The following is a 17,643-nucleotide window of genomic DNA, read 5'->3' as shown; positions in this document are numbered from 1 at the left end:
CAAAATCTACCCCCAAATTCACAAGCATTCTACCATTTCCATAATTCTTTAAAGGGGATACAACTGAATTAGGATCAAAACTCTTTGACTAATTATCCTAACCATCAGCAAGACAGAATAGACTGCATACGCATAATTCAATGTCGATGTGAATATTATAATAAAAAGATCAGAAAAAAAAAGACTAGAAAGGCTCTTTTTCAGGCAACCCGGCCTATTTTTAATTTAAAACCTTCTATTATCAAGAATGATTGGTCAGTCTAATACTGGTTTAACAGATGATACGCCTATTCTTTAATTTTTGGACGCTTAGGAGGAGGTGGGGAACGGGACATAGAAACATCCGGTTCAGAATCTTCGGGAGCTTCAGTTTCAGGCAACTTCTGCTTTCCTATCGGCTCATCAGCACATTCTGCTGATGCAACTTTAGATTTCACAGGATCAACTTCAGTCTCGCCATGCTCAGCCTTAGAGGGCTCCAACTGACTTTTATCAGGAGAAACTTGCATTGCATCAGAAGGCTGAGCAGAAGTATTTTCCAAACTAGATGATGAAGCGTTCAGCTTGTCAACACCTGACTTGCATTGCTTTTCAAACATCATCTGAAGGTACTTCCCTTGTTCTTCAATTCGTAGCTGTAGATTTCTTTGAATCTGCAGAGTGGAAAGTCACAAAAACCAAGCTGCAAATTACCCAGAGAGAAATGTAGGAACGCTCAACAATACACAACAAGACAATTTTATACCGAGAAGGTGAAGTAGCATTAACATATGCAAGTCAAACAGTCAGGATCATACATATAAGCTGACAAGAATATCCTCTTTTTTTCATTAATTAATTAATTTGATTTTCTTTAAGGAGCAAATTCATACCTCTAGTTGTTCATGCAGCCGCTTCTGAACTTCCATCTGCAGTCGCAGAGCTTCGGTAATCTCAATACCCCTATATCGAAATAATGGATAAGTTTAGGAAAAAAAGTGAAATGTGACATTTAAACATTTACTGGAAAGTCACTAGTAATCCAAGGTTTTATCATATGTGACACTTGGCATTCTTTTAAGACCCTAATGATATCTTAATTGCATATACATTGCTCATTACACTAGCAATTGAAAGAAACATAAATGCAACCTTTAAAGCAGGAGCTTTCAAAAACGTTATGATACACTAGAGTTTACAGTAATCCAGAAGAACCTCAGGCAATGTGACACTAAGACTTCTTGAAACCAGTGCCTAACTAAGGTAATCTGACAAACAACCTACGGCCCAATCTAAGAACAATAACTGTATAATTACAAAAGGTTCATTAGCCGAACCAATGAATTCAGAAAAGTGTTCTTCGGAAGCTTACGTTTTCAAGTCCAGAGATGTCATTTCTTCGAGAGGAGTCAATCTTTTTTCCAATGATCCTACAGAAAAACATTGAAAACACAATACGATGTCAAATGTGGCCAACATACAAATGCCAGTATACTCTATTAGAGCATGAAACTCAGAAAACAAAAATAGGCATTTCAGCATAAATATGGTACTGGTAGATGGATTAGTTAATATATCAAAGTAGCTAAGATAAAGAAAAAAAGACACTAACTGAGAAAATTCTACCAAACACAACTTTGCTCATGAAATTTGGTAGGATTGCATAGTCCATAAAACAAATGAATAAGATGAACTAGTCCATACAGGACAACAAAAAAGTCCCGAGAACTTTGTTATCAACAAGAAACATAATAGAATTTGTAAATAACAAGAGCAAATATTAGTTATTTTATATCCAATTGCTACTATTTGTTGCTTGTTTATGTGATCGGTGATCCCCTTACCTCTGCCCACACAACAAATATTTTTTTTGGACCAAACACAAATATTATATAAGTAGTTCATCGACATAGCACAGAAAGTTAAATACATCCAGTGTCCGAAACAGTTTAAATTTACAGGTTCAAATATGATGAGGAAAAATAAAGCATCACGAGATACAGACCACATGATCATAAACAAGTAAATTCACGCTGAGCAAATATCTTTTAACACATAATATATACAAATATTAAACAGAATTCAGATATATATATCATGTACACAACACAAAATCAAGTACTATATACCTTCAGATGAGTCTGGTCTGTATCTAGCTGTCCTATATTTCTGCAAAAATAAGTATTTACAATCAAAACAAAGTTCCTTTTTCAAACAAATGCATAATCAGAAAAAATTTCAGTGACAAATAATGGTATGGTGAAGCTTGTGTACCTGCAAGTGACTTTTCACATGATAAATAGTCAACCCTTCCACTTTCATGAGCTTCAGTACTCCCTTGGGAGTTGCTCCTATAAGAAATAAAACTTTAATAGGGCAGAGTATTTAATCTTGGGTTAATAATTAGTGAAGCCAGATAAAGTACTCACTTTCACTACCACCAAGTTGGTTTACAGCTTCAACAAAAGCCTCATGAAGTTCTGGTGTCCAACGCATACGTGGCTTTGCTGCAGCACTGATAGCTGAGGAAGGAGTAGTAACAGCAGTGATATCCTTAGAATGATCAGAAAGAATTTCTCTAGATGGAGCCGGAAGGATTTCTCCAGATGAAGCAGGATATTGCTGAGGAACTTGGGACTGCTGAGCTGGAAAATTCATAGATGATGGTTTGGGAACCTGGTATGTCATCTGAAATACAACATTTTTTTTTGTCCAAATAAGTTTTTAGGCCATGCATTATTCAGCTTAAAACATATAACGAACAGCAATATGAGACAGTCTTAACCTGTGGTTCCAGATCTGTAACATTGTTGTCTATGAGAAGGTCACTCCAGTTAGAAGTCAAAGCATCATCATCAGTAATTTGGGCAAACCAGTTCTCCTGCCAATCATTGTGCTTACTTATATCTTCAGCAGCCATGATGCCACTACAACTACTGCTCTCTATTTGACTATTCTGAACAGGGGTATTCACAGAAAAATCAAGGAACCCTGGCAGAGAATCTGTACCCCAGGAATCACTGTTTTCTTTGGAATAGGCACAAGACACTGTAGAATGAAAGACTCCTGAAGGAGAAGAATGTGGTAATGGCATAGAGACCGAACTTGAGGACTTTGAAATGAAAGGATTATTTCTTGACTGCTTCTCACGAGGTGAAATAGATGAATAGTGAAGATCCGTTGAGAATATTGACGGTGATGAAACTATGTGGCCAACTACACCACTGTTAGATGATAAATGACCAGCATGTCCAACAGGTCTCTCCATGGAAACCTGTTGTGAGTCATGAAACTTGGGAAACGTCTCCTCCGAAGGGGATTGAAGGACTGGTGTAGATGTAGATAGTGCTCCTGAGACTCCCATGTGAGTAAGTTGGTTCCAAGCTGATCTCCGAATGGCAGGGCGTGCCTCCATAGATAGTTCTAAATCAGAAAACTGAGCATCAGTAAACTACTCAGTACTAAATAGCAATTAGCTAAGCTTGTAATAGCGGTAGTGGTGATACTGACCAACTCAAAACCTACAGAAAGCGCCCTGCTAACTTGTTCTTGTCGCTGAACCACAGACACCAATCATCAATACAACTGTGCATAATCAATAAATCCAAGTCAACATCAATTCATTTCACGACCACAAAAAATGATGAATCCTCCCACACCAGAACTTCTCCAAGAGAAAAATCAAGTAAAAAACAACAATTTCGCTTCATCTTATTCCCGAGTCGTACCGATTGATAACACAATCACATGTTCACATTCTAGATTCCCCTACATAATCTGAACACCTTAAGCTACAAATTTACCGAACAAAATTTCACACTTGTCCCTAAGGCGGCCACACATGTATAGAATTCAGCTATAATCCTATATTCCTAGATAGTATCATCAACTCTTAACCAAGCTACAGTCACATACAAGCTAAAACCAGCTCGAATTTCATCATGAAGATTTCAATAATATAGCAAAGAAAAAGCATTAATGCTCGACCATGCAAAACAGTAGCTGCATGCCAAGGCACCAATAAGAACACATTATCCACCACCAAGAATACGATTAGGGCACCAATTCAATCCAGACCTAACAATCCCAATTCTATTGAATTTTCAATTAAAAAACCTCCGATTAAATTGAAATTCGTACCTAAAAATTCGGGAGGGAGCAGCTAGCGCCGAGAAAAAAGGCCAACACGAACCAGAAAGGAGCGCAGAAGAAGAATCAGATGTCTGAGCTGACAGGCGGGTGGTTTTGAATTCCGTCACCGGCGAAGGAGAATGAGGAAGTTTTGGGCCTTTTCGGGTATCTCCCTCTTATGCAATTTCTAATAAAACAGTGGCTCACTCCACGCGCTTCAACGGTGCGTGCGGAAAAGTCTCCCTCGAAATCGACGGGTTGGCGGCTGGTGATTGGGTGTGCGGTGAGAGTGGCAGATGGGGTGCACGTGGGGCAAGGTTTTCAGCGTATAATGAAATATAAATATCTTTTGTTGGAAATGGAAAAATATTCTTCTCTTTTTTTCTTTTTTCTTTTTTTGGGAAAATTATTGAGCTTGTGCAGCTGGTCTTTGGAGTAGCCCAAAAGACCAACATGTCAACATTTTTCGTTCATCTCTTTTTAGGTCGAGTCGAGATGAGTCTTTGTCACTTGGACACAAGTATCATCTATTTGTGAGTGGAAGTGTAAACAACCAAGTGAATTATATATATATATATATATAACTAATTTTACATTATTAAAATATTAATTTATGCTGGAAATATGAGATTCTTATTAGCTGCGTAAATTTGTGACAGCAATGTAGCTTGGGTTCATAACTAAAATGAGGATGTAGTGATTGCAGTCTTGTGAATTATTTGTTGTAGTGTCAGCACTCTTAATTCTAAATACTCGTAACTTGTTTTACCAAAGAGCGTTAAAACCAATAATATTGAATAACATGTGACAGAGGATTCTGAGTAGATTAATATGAAAATCCAGTTCTCTTTTTTAAGCAATCGCTTGATGAGGGAAAACTATGCGTGCCACATATGTTATTGTGAGTCCAATTTAAACAAGTATTACCACGAAAGGAAGCATTCTCTTCTTTGGTTTGGGGAAAGGACAATTACAGAAGTTATCAAATTCCAATCATTTATGCTCCTCTAAATACTTCAAAGGATTTGTATATAGAAACAAAATCAAGACCAAGCTGTCAACTTTGCAATGCAATAAGGGAGAATATACTTTGATACCCAGCAACACTGAAATGAATAAGAGGACAGTCTATGAATGTTTAGCCTAATACAGCAATGTTCTGCTCATTAGCCTTGTGATTTTTTCCAGTAATGGACTGAAATTGCAAGCTAGATGTAGTACATGGAATTGGGTAGTTTGAAAGTTCTTTTTGCAACAGAAAGTCCCTCAAAACTGCTCCACTGATCTCCGATAATGCCCCAAATACGGTAACCTTCATCAATTAGTCGATGTCTTGCCTCAGACTTGTACTTCTGCACTTCCATTAATTCATCTTCAAGACCCCTGTAATGTGTTACAGGTATACATCATGAAATCTGGTTATTGTTTGTTTATGTGTTCATCCTCACAAAGAGGGATTCGAAATCTAGGTAGTAGCACATACCTTAGTACAACAAGACTAGTCCATCCATGGTAGCCAACCTTAATGAGGTTATCTACACTTGGAGATCTAAGGGTCTCCCTTCTTGAAGATATGAGAAAGATCTTAAACCCTCTGTCTTTGATGTCTTGGAAGAGCTTTAGAGTGTGCCCTAGAGCTGGTGCACTACTCTCTTTCATCCATATTTCCAAAGATGTTGCATTCAGCTTCTCTCCCCTAGTTTTTCCAAAATGAAATTTACCTAGTCATTCCACAGTAGAAGCGCAGCACTCGTGTAATGTCTAATCTGTAATGTTGTCTTGTCGAATATTCGAGTTTATATATTGCATCCGCATATCAATTGATCAATTATTTGGCAAGATCGAAGACATGTTCATATACGTAATGCATTGATAGGTAATGTTTTATTATCAAAAAGTGACAGCTATGTTGTTAAATTGTGAATCTATATTACTATGCACTATTCAAACATATAGAATTTATTCGATTCGCAATAACGACACGACAATCTAGTAAGATAGTGGGAATATAGTATGAAGTTTCACTTACCCAAAATCATGTTTCTTGAAATAAGGAATAGTGGAGATGAGTGTATCATCAACATCAAAAATCCAAGCATCTTTACCATCCCCCTCCAAAGTGCAACAGCAACTACTAGTCAGGTAGAGAGTGACTTCCTCCAATGCCCTCTCTGAGTCAGCTTTGTACTGAGAAGATGTCATGTATTTCCTTATGTGCCTAACACATTCTTGAGGCACCACATCAAACCCTCTAATGTTGTTGATCTCCACATTGATCCTCCAACTCTCACAGTACCTCTTCAATACATCTGTTCCCACTGCCACATTGTTTTTCTTCTTCCTCTGGTTCAAAATGCTCCAATCTGCTGCAACCACAATGAAGAGACTTGAGATCAGGAGCAGAAACCTTATGAGCTTTCCCATTTGCAAAATGAGGCACTGAGAATGTAGAAATGGATGAGTTTAGAGCATATATGATGGAGAGTATGGGGAAAATAAAAGAGCGGCATGGGATGTAGGGTATGAATGTTTATGATCTTTTACTGGAGATCACATGGTTTGCAATCAAATTTGAAGATTAATGAATGCATATGATGGAGAAATGGACAAAAAGCCAAATCAAAAGGCAAAACTATGGCTCACAACTCATGAGAATTGTTTGCTATAGAGTATGGACTATCTGATCTATTAAATTGTTCCCATCATGTGATTTTTTTTGCTATATATGCTGTATGTATCTGATTTATTAGTACCTACCATCTCTGGTCATTGTTGCCACTTCAATATCAAACAGCCTGGTCAGGCTCAGGCATGCACATCATATTGGAGAAGGTACGTGATGGTTCTCACAGATGTGTGCAACACAAGGCTCACCCAAACTGAATGACTATACAGTGATTCTCATAAAGCCTTATAACTTTTAATGAATTAGTATATATGTTCCTTTGATTATGACTTCTTATGAGTGATTAAACTCATTGCATTAACATGGTGATGACATGGTCTGAAAGTTTGGCGTTTTTTTTTTGGTCGAAGAAAGTTTGGCGTTAACTGTTTGGTTTTTAGTCACCCACAGAAAAAAAAAAGTCGATGAACTATGATGGTCAAGTATAATATACTAAATTTTTAATCAATCCTTTAGGAGTGTTTGCCATGTTGAAGTGGTGGTGAGTTTTGATTCTTTTTGGCATTTTTAAAGGAGAAGGAAACACAATGTAGGTAAAGTTTGTGAATGGTTTCTATCTTGGAACACAGAAGAATCATGGAAATGAATGGTGGAGGACCCAAGACCAACCAATATGCAAAGCTGACTCATCTTTCATACATTTTATCATCCTTTTCACAGTCAATGATAGAAAGATAGGAGGAAGAATAATACTTCATACACTCCTGAAAGAAAATTGGAGACATTACTAAGAACAAAACTTTCAAGGTCAGTGTTCTCCTTAATCTCATCAACAAAATATGACCAATAAAAAAGGTCATTGCAGAGACAAGCGCACTGATACAAAATTTGGCATGCTACTTACAGCCAACAATCCCTCATGAAAATGGAACTTGCATTACTATACAGACTAGCAAACTCAAATATATATGTATTCACATCTTGAAGGAACACCTTGTTCCTTCAATGGTCTATGCGAAACTACCCTTTGAAAGCACAAACCATCACTGGAAGCTAAGGCGTGAGACATGATCTTTGAGACCATTGTCGAAGTTGAGAGAATAGCTATGAATATCATAGCTAAATTGAGCGTAGCTCTTTCGCCGCCACAAAGCTTTCTTGCATTGTGACCTTAATTTCCGAATCAGCTGCCTCAGAAGATGAGATCCTCGGAAGCAACTCAATGATGCTCTACTCTCAACACTACCAAGCGTGACTGCTGGCCTGGTGCTAGCAATTCTCCTCCCCAACTTCAAAAACTGCATTCTCCAAAGGCTAGAAATTCTTAAAACCTTCATTGTTAGCACTTGTTATCCACCTTCAGCTGTGAGTACTTTTATAGAGGTTATATGAGCCGGAGCCAAAACCAAAAGGAATTGCTAACAAAAGATCATGTAGGTGAAGCTTTCAAGTATCAATTCCCACTTGCAGGCCCTCTGTATGGTGTCACATTCCCATTGGTGGAAGTTGATAAACATTATTATCAAGACTCCAATATGCTTTTCTTTGATGCCATATCCAGGTCACCAAGGTCCCATTCTACAGAAAGGAATGGAGACTTTCCTCTAGTGATGCAATGCCGGTACAGATGACAAAGTTCTTTTGGAAGGGATTATATCTGCATCGTCGCGTACTGTTGTTTATGGGGTTGTATTTTGCTTCTGGTTCGACCAAAGACTGATAGTAACTTTCCTGGAAGCTAGCTTGTAAGTAGAATGAGGTCCAGTCCTACGTCAGAAGACCACACCGCCCATCCCCAGAAAACGAAAGTAACCTGATTAATCACACTGTAGTTAGCTCTATGTATCTTTACACATGGTTGATCACGCTTGATATACAATAAAGCATAGGCCCACAAAGATCAGGAGGATTTTCCAAACCATGTTTGACAGGTATATATGAAAAGATATTTATCAAAATTCAAAAGTGTATATTTTACCCAGAAAGAAAATTCTGCATCGAGTATAAACCACTTAGGCACCTAGAAAACAGTCATGGAAAACCATGTTCTTGTGGGAGAAAAGAAGATGTTGTTTGAAAGACCCTTTGGCAAAAGAAGGATTCCATGAATCATATATCTCACAACATCATGGTCCAGACAATTAAACTTGAGATATTCCAATTACGAGTTTTGGAAGCAATAAAGTACTTCATGACAAACTGACGAGTTTGAAAACTAACCTTATAGTCCAAAAAAGTCGAGCAGAATCGTCAGCTATGGGCAACCAGACGAGAGCTAGAAAAGCATAAAGGCACCAAATGAAAGCACCAAGTTCACCTGAAATAAGCTGTGCATTAATTATTTGCTGCACATACGTTGTTAAATGATTTCTACAGTCAATAGAAAAATTATATTTGAATCAAATGGAGTTGGGATGGAGTTAATTCATATACACAGTCAGTGTGCTCCTTATTATGACCACACTCACAACACCTACGAAAAAGAAATGAATACGTGTGAGCTGATTCTGTAAGAATCATTGTAGACTATCTTACAATTTGTACAAATCGTCACTAGGGGGAAAAAGGAGTTAAAACACAAACCTCATTGTTGAGAGATCTCCCCTGACTTGAATCTGAATTTCACTCAAATAAAGGCTAAACAAAGGTGACCTGCATCACAAATGTTACCTTCTTAAATTGGAAACATAGAGATCCTAAACAAGTGTTATCATATAAGTATAAACGTGGAGGGACAGTGGAGGGTGATTTTAAAATCCCGTTCTGATTAAACCAGCTTACGGTCACATGACAGATCATTATCAGTCATTCAGTCATGTACTCGTTCTTACTGTGATAGTAATAATGTTCTTAGTAAGAAATAAAGGAAGATGCTTGTTTTATGCAGATTAAATAAAGAATAAGTAGCATTGAATTGCAAAATACTCATTTTAGGTCCTATGAGAACAAGATGACTGGTTCAAAGTCCAAAGCATATCTAACTATCTAAGCACAGCAAAGGGCAGTTTAAAAGTACCAGGATGGAATTGCAGCGGCTCCAAGAGCTGGACATATTTTTCATAACAAATGCACCAGGCCATCCAGCATCCCGGTCAGATACTCAAGAATGTCAGTTTCCTAGTTCCAACACGAAAGCCAACCATGATGAGTAATGAAAGAATATAGTATGAACAATCAAGAACTCACAGAACCCCAAACTGCAAAGAAGCAGACACGTACAGGCCCTGAGAGATTTACATGCAAGAAAAATGACACAGTATAAATAAACAAACAGAAATCTCATACTTTTCAAGTTTTGCATGCACACATATATACTTAGCAGTTAAGTACTAACATCTCTGATTGTTTCCTGTCTAGATCTAAGAATTGTAGATCTTCCATGGAGTAAGTTGCACACTTCTTGATATTGCTCCAAACTAGTCCGGGAATCATACGAAACTGACATTACATGCTCGATTACAGATGTCCATCTGCTTGCAATGCATCCTAGTAACATGAGTTCCTGTTTGAAGAGGGGAGAAACATTACACAGTGCATATGCAACCAGTTAACACATTATGGTTTCAGAGTTTAATATCAATCATCAGAGGCAGCAACACCGTATATGGTGAAGAAATGTAATACTTACGACACAAAATATAGGAGCAATGATATGACTTGTTTCCGAGCAATGGAATTGACTACACGATTAGGTACAACTCTTATACAAGAACTATATAATGCCCATGTGTGCAGATATCCATGGCAGCACAAAACCATGAAAAACAAACACGTATTATTCATGGAAATCAAGCCTTGAGGAAATTTATTATACTTTATTGTAGTTTATCTGAGGTATTGGACTAACTTACAATTGTTTCACAGAAACCATGTTAACTGCCTCCTGCTAAATCATTGAAGTTCAACTGCTGAAAAATTTGTGCCCACTTAATCTTAGGAGTAGAAAAGACCATGCTGGCAGCAGAGACCAATTGAATAGTTCTCTTATCTAGAAAATAAGAGAGGCTATCTGATTTCCAACGGTTCCATGTCAGAGAACCAACCAACCAGTCTACAGTCCTGAATAAGTAGCCACAAGATATTTCAGTTCAGGCCATAGCAGTGAGATCCAGAAAACATGAAAATGTAACATTTTGATTTGTCATGTGTAGTTTTCTAGATATCTAAGATCACTAATGACTCAATTAATTGCAACCACAGATAAATTAATAATGTCAGATACTATCACCAACAGACTAAACACCTTCCGGCTTCAAAAAAAACACAATAGAAACACACACTTTTTTACTTACACTGGAGTATTTTCATTCCTCAGCTGTTCTGTCGATAAGTTATCATCAAACTCACTCCAATGGCTATGTCTGACACATTGAGATAGCACATCCAAGCCTGTCTCAACTGTGTCCATCAAAGAAACAACAGACCACCTCTTCAAGATCTCTTGAACCGCATACTTCGTCAAACCATCATCACCGAAATCTCCAAACTTTCTGACAGGCTCAATGCCTTCCTGAATTGGTGTATGCTCCAACTTCAACTTCTTGAGATAAACATTCAGAAAATCACTATCACTCTCCGATAGCTCCTCAAGATCCATCTCCACCGTCGCTGTCAGCAAAGCTCTCAAAGGTAAACTATGGATGAGATGCTCCAACACAAATCGGCGCGCCTTAACAAGAGATATGTACGTGCAAGGCCCTGAAGTAACAATAACTAATCTAAGAAGGACTAGACTTGTAATAAACACTAACCAAAACATTAAATTATATAAAGCTTATATAACCTTAGGGAAAGAAGCAGCAGATATCATTTCACAGAGATATCCGCATCAAGTTCCACCACAGAGTCCACATAATCATCAGAGCTGCTAAAGTTCCCAAGAAACTAATCACACAAAACAAAAACAAAAAAAATCAAAAGTTTATAATAAACAATAAGAGTTATGGATTCACATTGAAATTGATACGAAATATGAACTGGGGGAGTAGTGAATACCGACATTTTCGAAGAAGAGGCCACACTGGAAGGCCTTGTTGTCTTGTTAATATTGTGAGCGAGGCGACTGGAGGATTGGTACCCAGAAAGCAGAAATAGTACATCGACGAACCCTTTAAAAGGTTATTTTGGGTTTCACTGCGAGGCTTCTTGTGTTATTTTGGGAAAATTTCAAGTACTGAAAGGTAGGCAGATCGAGATTCTGTTAGGGGAGAGTGGATGCGACTTTGAGCGCGGCTTCGTTTGGGTTGGGTTTTCTGATTTTCCCGCTCTTGTTAAGGACATCTTTTATTTGGGGGTACTCGTTCTACAAACTTAAAACTTCATGGCATCACAAGACCGTTGCAAGTACTCAAATCTTCCAAGAAATTATACATCAATCTAGAACCAATGATTTCAATTTATCAACTCTCGTTAACCAGAGAAGATTTATTTCCTCATAAGGCACATGTTTCAAATTCAAAATCAAAACCTTGGTGTTCACAAATGTAATCCAACTCTGAGGCTGAAAAGGAAGAAGGAGGCCGAATTTTCGTCCGAAGAACGTAATTATTGGTAAGAAAGTATTTGCCGGGCCGAATCTGATAATTTGGTGACGATACAGGTCCAGTTGGGGGAATATTCTGTCTCCAACAAGGTGCCTCGTGTTGAGTTCTGACAAGTAGATTTCATAGTTGGATGTCATCACAAGCTTTCTGCTCGTACACAAGTTGGACTCCAAGCTCCTTTATCACGCCCCCGACAAATTTGAATTTTTTGTCAAGGCATTTGCAACTTACAGAAAAACGTAATTCTTCCCCATCCTGTATCTCATCATTCTCAAACGGCCAATGACTTAGCCATGACATTTCCTCAATCCGATATGAAACACCGAAACTGACAGGGGAATATGCCCACATAAGACCCCTCGCTTCGTTACTGACTTTGAGAGTGATTGATGTAATCGATGATGCTTCATCTCCGCTGTACACAACACCAATATTTAAGCCTATAATCTTGAGTTTAGGACGGGAAGGAAGAATGATAGACAATGCAGATTCACCCCTGTAATTGTACCAATCAGGAATCTTGCTTCCATGGAGGAAAATGCTGAATATTCCAAATTCATACAGTCCCTGTTTCATATATATGTTAGAAGTCAAACAGTTATTATATATATATATAAAGATAATAAGAAAATCTACTTGTTTGAGCAACGGTGAGAACCTGGAGGGGACACTTTCTCGTGCACATTGTTAGGGCATTACTCATGATATATACTTCAGTGCGTTCAAAACTTTCAAAATTGTACAGGCCTATCTTTCTTATCATTTCAGCATCAAGCTCGTCGATCAATGGCTTTATACAGAAGACGCCTTCAACTTCAACTAATTCTTCACATTCATAAAGATGGGAATATCGATTTGCTAAATTCGTTATTTTTTTCAGGGCTGTACACTGGGTTGCGCGCAACACATATAAACTTGGTGGGAGCTCCGGAACCATTACGAGATATGGACAGTCGCGTAAATAAAGAAATTTGAGCGCAATAAGACTCTTCAGGATTTCAGGGAGACTGATAAATGGATTCCCACTTAGATCAAGATCCATCAATGAGGATAGGATGCTAAGATCATTGAGAATCTCTGTTAGATTGCACCAACCCAGACTTAAGCACACTAAAGAATGTAGCAAACTTACCGACGACAAACCTGTTGGTTCAATACTTTCTCTTGGTGATACCACGGACCAAATTGATTGCCATGATCTAAATGATAACTGGCTGAAAAACTTCTTCATATCAGTAGTTGTATTAGCATAAAGAGAAAGGTTTGAACAACCTTGTAGGTTGAGCTCCTGAAGGGATGTCAACCTGTCAATTGTTTCTGGGAGCTTTTTGAGATTTTTGCAGCCTTCGAGATTCAAGAAAACAAGTCTCTCAAGGTCACCAATGGATTCATCAATCTCGGTGATGTTTGTGCAACCTTTAAGGAGAAGTCTCTCAAGGTTAGAGAGTCCTGACAAGTCGGGGGTTGTAACAAGACCAAGTGAATGACTGAGATCAAGGATTTTCAATTTCGGCAGATGCTGTTTTAGAAAGAAGAATTTATCAGTTTCAAGAATACATATTAACATATATGATGATCCCGATTTCTTAATTATATGAGAGAGAGAGAGAGAGAGAGAGAGAGAGAGAGAGAGTACCCTTTTCCCCTCCCAAACAAGTTGCCGGGTGCAGTTCTGAAGCTCAAGAACAACTATACTTCCCAAAGGAAACTTTTTTGGTAGAGATTGTGCAGAAAATCCTTGCCAAGACAACCGTGATAACTTTTTCGGAAACTTGTCACCCCCACCACTGAATTTCACATTATTGAGCAAAAGAATTTTAAGATTGTTCATTCCTTTAAATGCCTCTGTTCTGAAGTCCGCACTGTCTGAATCTAACTCGCTTAAGGAGAAAAAACTAAGCCAAGGACGCTGACTTCTTGAAATGTTTCCGTCATATCGTCTATTCTTGGGTAGTTTGAGCATAAGACCCTCAATACTTTCTGTGCCCTGCCAACAAATCAGAAGAGAAGGTTAAGTAATTAGTGCAAATGAATAATGCAATTGCACATGAACAAAAAGAGCGATTTGTTTCTTACAGTGACGTTCTCCAAAACAGTTGAGGCATCCTTTTGCCACACTCTACTACGCTTTTCAGGGTTCTCTGGTGACTCTTCGCGAATAATTTCCCTAGCCATGTCAATAAGTAACTGATGCACGATCAACTTGTCATCACCATCAACTTGCAGTAAACATCTGTCGACTAGATTTTGTATTCCATCTGTTGTGAAAAAATCGAGGTTGTCCAGTACTGTAATTGTGAAAAATTTCTCCTTTCCCATGAAGAAACATGCTATATGAAGGAATAAACGTCGGTCATGATCATCTTGTAGTGTATCAAAGCTTATTCTAAGAGCTTTCTGCACTTCTTTATTTGGAATCACGTCAAATTTCTGAATTGAACTTTTCCAAACATCTAAACTTTTTCCATACAGTGAAGACCCCAAAACTTTAAGGGCTAGAGGATGCCCTCCACAACGTTCTGATACAGCTTCAGAAAGCTCCATATAGCTTTCAATCGGATGAGCTTGTCCAAAAGCATGCCAACTGAAGAGCGCAAGTGATTCTTGCCAATCTAGTTTATTAACCATAAACATTTTAGAAACCCCATTAGCTTTCAACATATGTTCATGTCTAGTTGTTATGATAATCTTACTTCCTGGATGTAACTCTGCTCGCATTGCAAGTATTGCCAAGAATTGGTGTGAATCGTCTACATCATCAAGCACAATAAGAACCCTTTTGCAACATAAAATGCGCTTGATTCGGCGTATTCCTTCATCAACAGAGTATATTTCCTTTGGTTGCCGCTTGTGGATATCAGATAAAAGTTTCATTTGCAAGCGAACCAAACCATTAGGCTGTTCCGAAGTTGCTCTAATTTCTGCAACAAAGCTACTTCCTTGAAAGTTACCAAAGTTGCTGTCATAAGCAGCTCTGGCAATGGTGGTCTTGCCAATCCCACCCATTCCACAAATTCCAGCTACACCAACATCAGTTGATCCGTCTCTTAACCACATGTTTAAAGATTTCAGACGAACATCTATTCCGACTGCATGCGGAACAACATTTAATACTTCAGGTTCCAGTTTATTTTCAACCTCCTCAACAATGTTTTCGATCAGGTCTGATTCATGCCTACATAATATTGATGTAACACATTAAAGACTTATAAAGCACAATAACATAATAAAAATGAATTCCTGCACGCTAATAGAGTTGAGTGCAGGAATAGTTCATGCAACAGGAGAACGATGTCTGAACTATACATACGCAGTAGATGCCTGAACGATGATCAGCAGATCAAAACTACCATGACTGATCCTCTTTTGAATCTCAAAGAACAACGGAAATAACTAGAGAAATAGAATCAAATTTGACAATTTCGTTTTCTTTTTCAATGTACAAAACCTCAAGATCCCCCAAAACAAAATAAACTCATCTCTCTCAAGCTCGTAATCACAAGCTCCATTAAACCACCTCTGACCTCCCAAATATAAAATATACACCAACTTCATTTTCTAAGTGACTTGATTTTTCAGAGAGTATAAACATATGTGTATTTTCAACAGTAATTTGGTGTTCCTAAACTTTGGATTGCAGCAGTGCCTATAAGTTTCGGTAATAGCATGTACTTGGAGACTAACAAACAAAACAAAAACAACGGACCCCGGAAATAGTTTGGCTCGAGATAGTAGTTTGAAGTTACTTACTTATCACCTAAGACCATCCCAGCTAGATCAGCCACCTCTTTAAGAGCTTTTCTCCACTTCTCCACCTTGGCCATCTCCTCCTTCAAGCGCTCTTCATGCTTGGCAAATGATTCGGAATAACTCCCTTTCTGCCACCTAACAACAAATGGATCCAGCTTATAGAACACAGGCACTATCATATATCCATCCGTCCTTTTACGCTCCATGATCATGGCAAGTTCATCCAAGCACCAACTTGAGGAAGCATAGTCAGTAGAGAAGACTACTATGGCTACCCGCGACTCTTGTATAGCTCTCTCTAGCTCTGCAGCTACATTTGCTCCTCTCTCAATCTCATCATCATCTCTAAATGTGTGGATTCCGGCCCTCTGTAAAGCTCGGTAGAGATGATCGGTAAACCCCTTGCGTGTGTATCGGCACCCCTAAAACTCAAGAAGGCATCATAGCGGCATCTCTGACTCTCAGAGGATGAAGTAGAAGCCATGGGAAAAAGAAGGATCAAACTCCCTAGCAAATGAAATGGATTCAAGGGTTTAAAAATACTGAAATTCCTCACTTATCAGACGAAGCTTCGTGGATCTCTGGCAGACGATTCAGTCAATATGGCGTTGGGGACGCGGTTATAACCGCGTTGCGGACATTTTTTATCCCAACTGGAGTGCTGCGGGTGCAAGTGCAACATGGATCTATTTTATCCCTCGCACTTGAGTCTCGATATCCTCGAAATTTCGGTTTTTTACATACATACATACATATATATATATATATATATATATATTCACATCCTTCGGATATTAAAATCATATAGTAAAATTTCCATCCATATTTGATATCTTCTCAACATCGATTTTTTTTTTTTAATCTTTTCAAACCATTGACATTTCTATGATCTTCGATATTTTAGACAACATACTTGACTTCGATTTCTTTTTTAGACATACTTGAGAGAGCAGGATGATGTGTAGTGTGGGCTTCTATACGGAAGCATAAACCATACGAGATTTAACAACTCAAGCATAGAATCGACTCGAATGTAATGAACTATGGTTCTATAATGTCAGTTTCCGCTAAGCAAGTGACGAATGGTCCAGCTCTAAGTAAGTAATGTTCCAGCTCTAGAACTGGGTTTTGGAATTCGTCACGACCTATAAACAGAATCCCGTCGATTTTAAAATCAATGGGGTACCCGAACTTCATAAGCACATAATATGAACTTCGTGAAGACAATAAGCACCAGTTTACCTAAAACTTGAACTTTACTCGGGATTCGCAACCTCTGTCTCAAAAGAAACCAATTGGGAAACAAACCAAGGTATACATTAACAGGGCCTTTTCATTAAATTTGCTACTCAGTTTACCAAAGACCCTCTTCTAATATCTAGCAGGTGAGATTGTTTATGTTCAGAATGGGCTGAACAATTGCAATCTCCAAATGCGCACACAGAATAAAAACAGGAACACAATTTAAGACACCAATTTGTATCCTCCCAACAGGAACAGAATGCATTTTCTTACTAGAGAGCAGTCACTACCAAGAAAAATCCCGATAAAGGCGAAACCATATCACTACACGATCGAGCACAAGCCATAAGCAAAACCACATTTAATTGCTAA

At 38.2% G+C, this 17,643-nt stretch overlaps 3 protein-coding genes and 1 long non-coding RNA gene across 5 annotated transcripts; all 4 read right to left on the bottom strand.

The window, feature by feature from the left end:
• Nucleotides 1–45: 45 nt before the first annotated feature.
• Nucleotides 46–4,267, bottom strand: LOC126784904 (protein PHOSPHATE STARVATION RESPONSE 1-like). 2 transcript variants are annotated; one of them, XM_050510450.1, is made up of 9 exons: nt 4,120–4,267; nt 3,490–3,564; nt 2,765–3,402; nt 2,409–2,667; nt 2,254–2,330; nt 2,109–2,148; nt 1,352–1,409; nt 873–942; nt 46–653 (listed from the first exon to the last, which is right to left on the bottom strand). In XM_050510450.1, exons 3-9 carry the CDS (start codon nt 3,392–3,394, stop codon nt 288–290), a joined length of 1,500 nt encoding a protein of 499 aa, XP_050366407.1. In that variant the 5' UTR covers nt 3,395–3,402; nt 3,490–3,564; nt 4,120–4,267; the 3' UTR covers nt 46–287. The 2 variants fall into 2 exon arrangements, with proteins under 2 accessions (XP_050366407.1, XP_050366408.1); XM_050510451.1 differs by having other exon boundaries at nt 3,490–3,534.
• Nucleotides 4,268–5,247: 980 nt separating this feature from the next.
• On the bottom strand, nt 5,248–6,967 carry LOC126783199 (acid phosphatase 1-like). The gene is made up of 4 exons (XM_050508621.1): nt 6,868–6,967; nt 6,140–6,549; nt 5,594–5,806; nt 5,248–5,493 (listed from the first exon to the last, which is right to left on the bottom strand). Exons 1-4 carry the CDS (start codon nt 6,868–6,870, stop codon nt 5,319–5,321), a joined length of 801 nt encoding a protein of 266 aa, XP_050364578.1. The 5' UTR covers nt 6,871–6,967; the 3' UTR covers nt 5,248–5,318.
• Nucleotides 6,968–8,075: 1,108 nt separating this feature from the next.
• On the bottom strand, nt 8,076–10,185 carry LOC126783200 (uncharacterized). Its single transcript, XR_007670841.1, has 5 exons — nt 10,071–10,185; nt 9,753–9,960; nt 9,320–9,388; nt 8,957–9,209; nt 8,076–8,549 (listed from the first exon to the last, which is right to left on the bottom strand). It is a non-coding gene; the product is annotated as an uncharacterized LOC126783200 (long non-coding RNA).
• A 1,213-nt stretch (nt 10,186–11,398) lies between these two features.
• Nucleotides 11,399–16,711, bottom strand: LOC126784104 (disease resistance protein RPV1-like). Its single transcript, XM_050509596.1, has 8 exons — nt 16,595–16,711; nt 16,030–16,451; nt 14,356–15,454; nt 13,916–14,266; nt 12,938–13,798; nt 11,736–12,846; nt 11,520–11,620; nt 11,399–11,434 (listed from the first exon to the last, which is right to left on the bottom strand). The coding sequence occupies exons 1-6, from the start codon at nt 16,709–16,711 to the stop codon at nt 12,400–12,402; spliced, it is 3,297 nt and encodes a 1,098-aa protein (XP_050365553.1). The 3' UTR covers nt 11,399–11,434; nt 11,520–11,620; nt 11,736–12,399.
• Nucleotides 16,712–17,643: the final 932 nt, after the last annotated feature.

This window comes from Argentina anserina, chromosome 2 (assembly GCF_933775445.1).
Source record: "Argentina anserina chromosome 2, drPotAnse1.1, whole genome shotgun sequence".
Classification (NCBI taxonomy): Eukaryota; Viridiplantae; Streptophyta; class Magnoliopsida; order Rosales; family Rosaceae; genus Argentina; species Argentina anserina.
The sequence above is the reverse complement of the archived record's forward strand: the minus strand, read 5'-3'. Positions and strand labels throughout refer to the sequence as shown.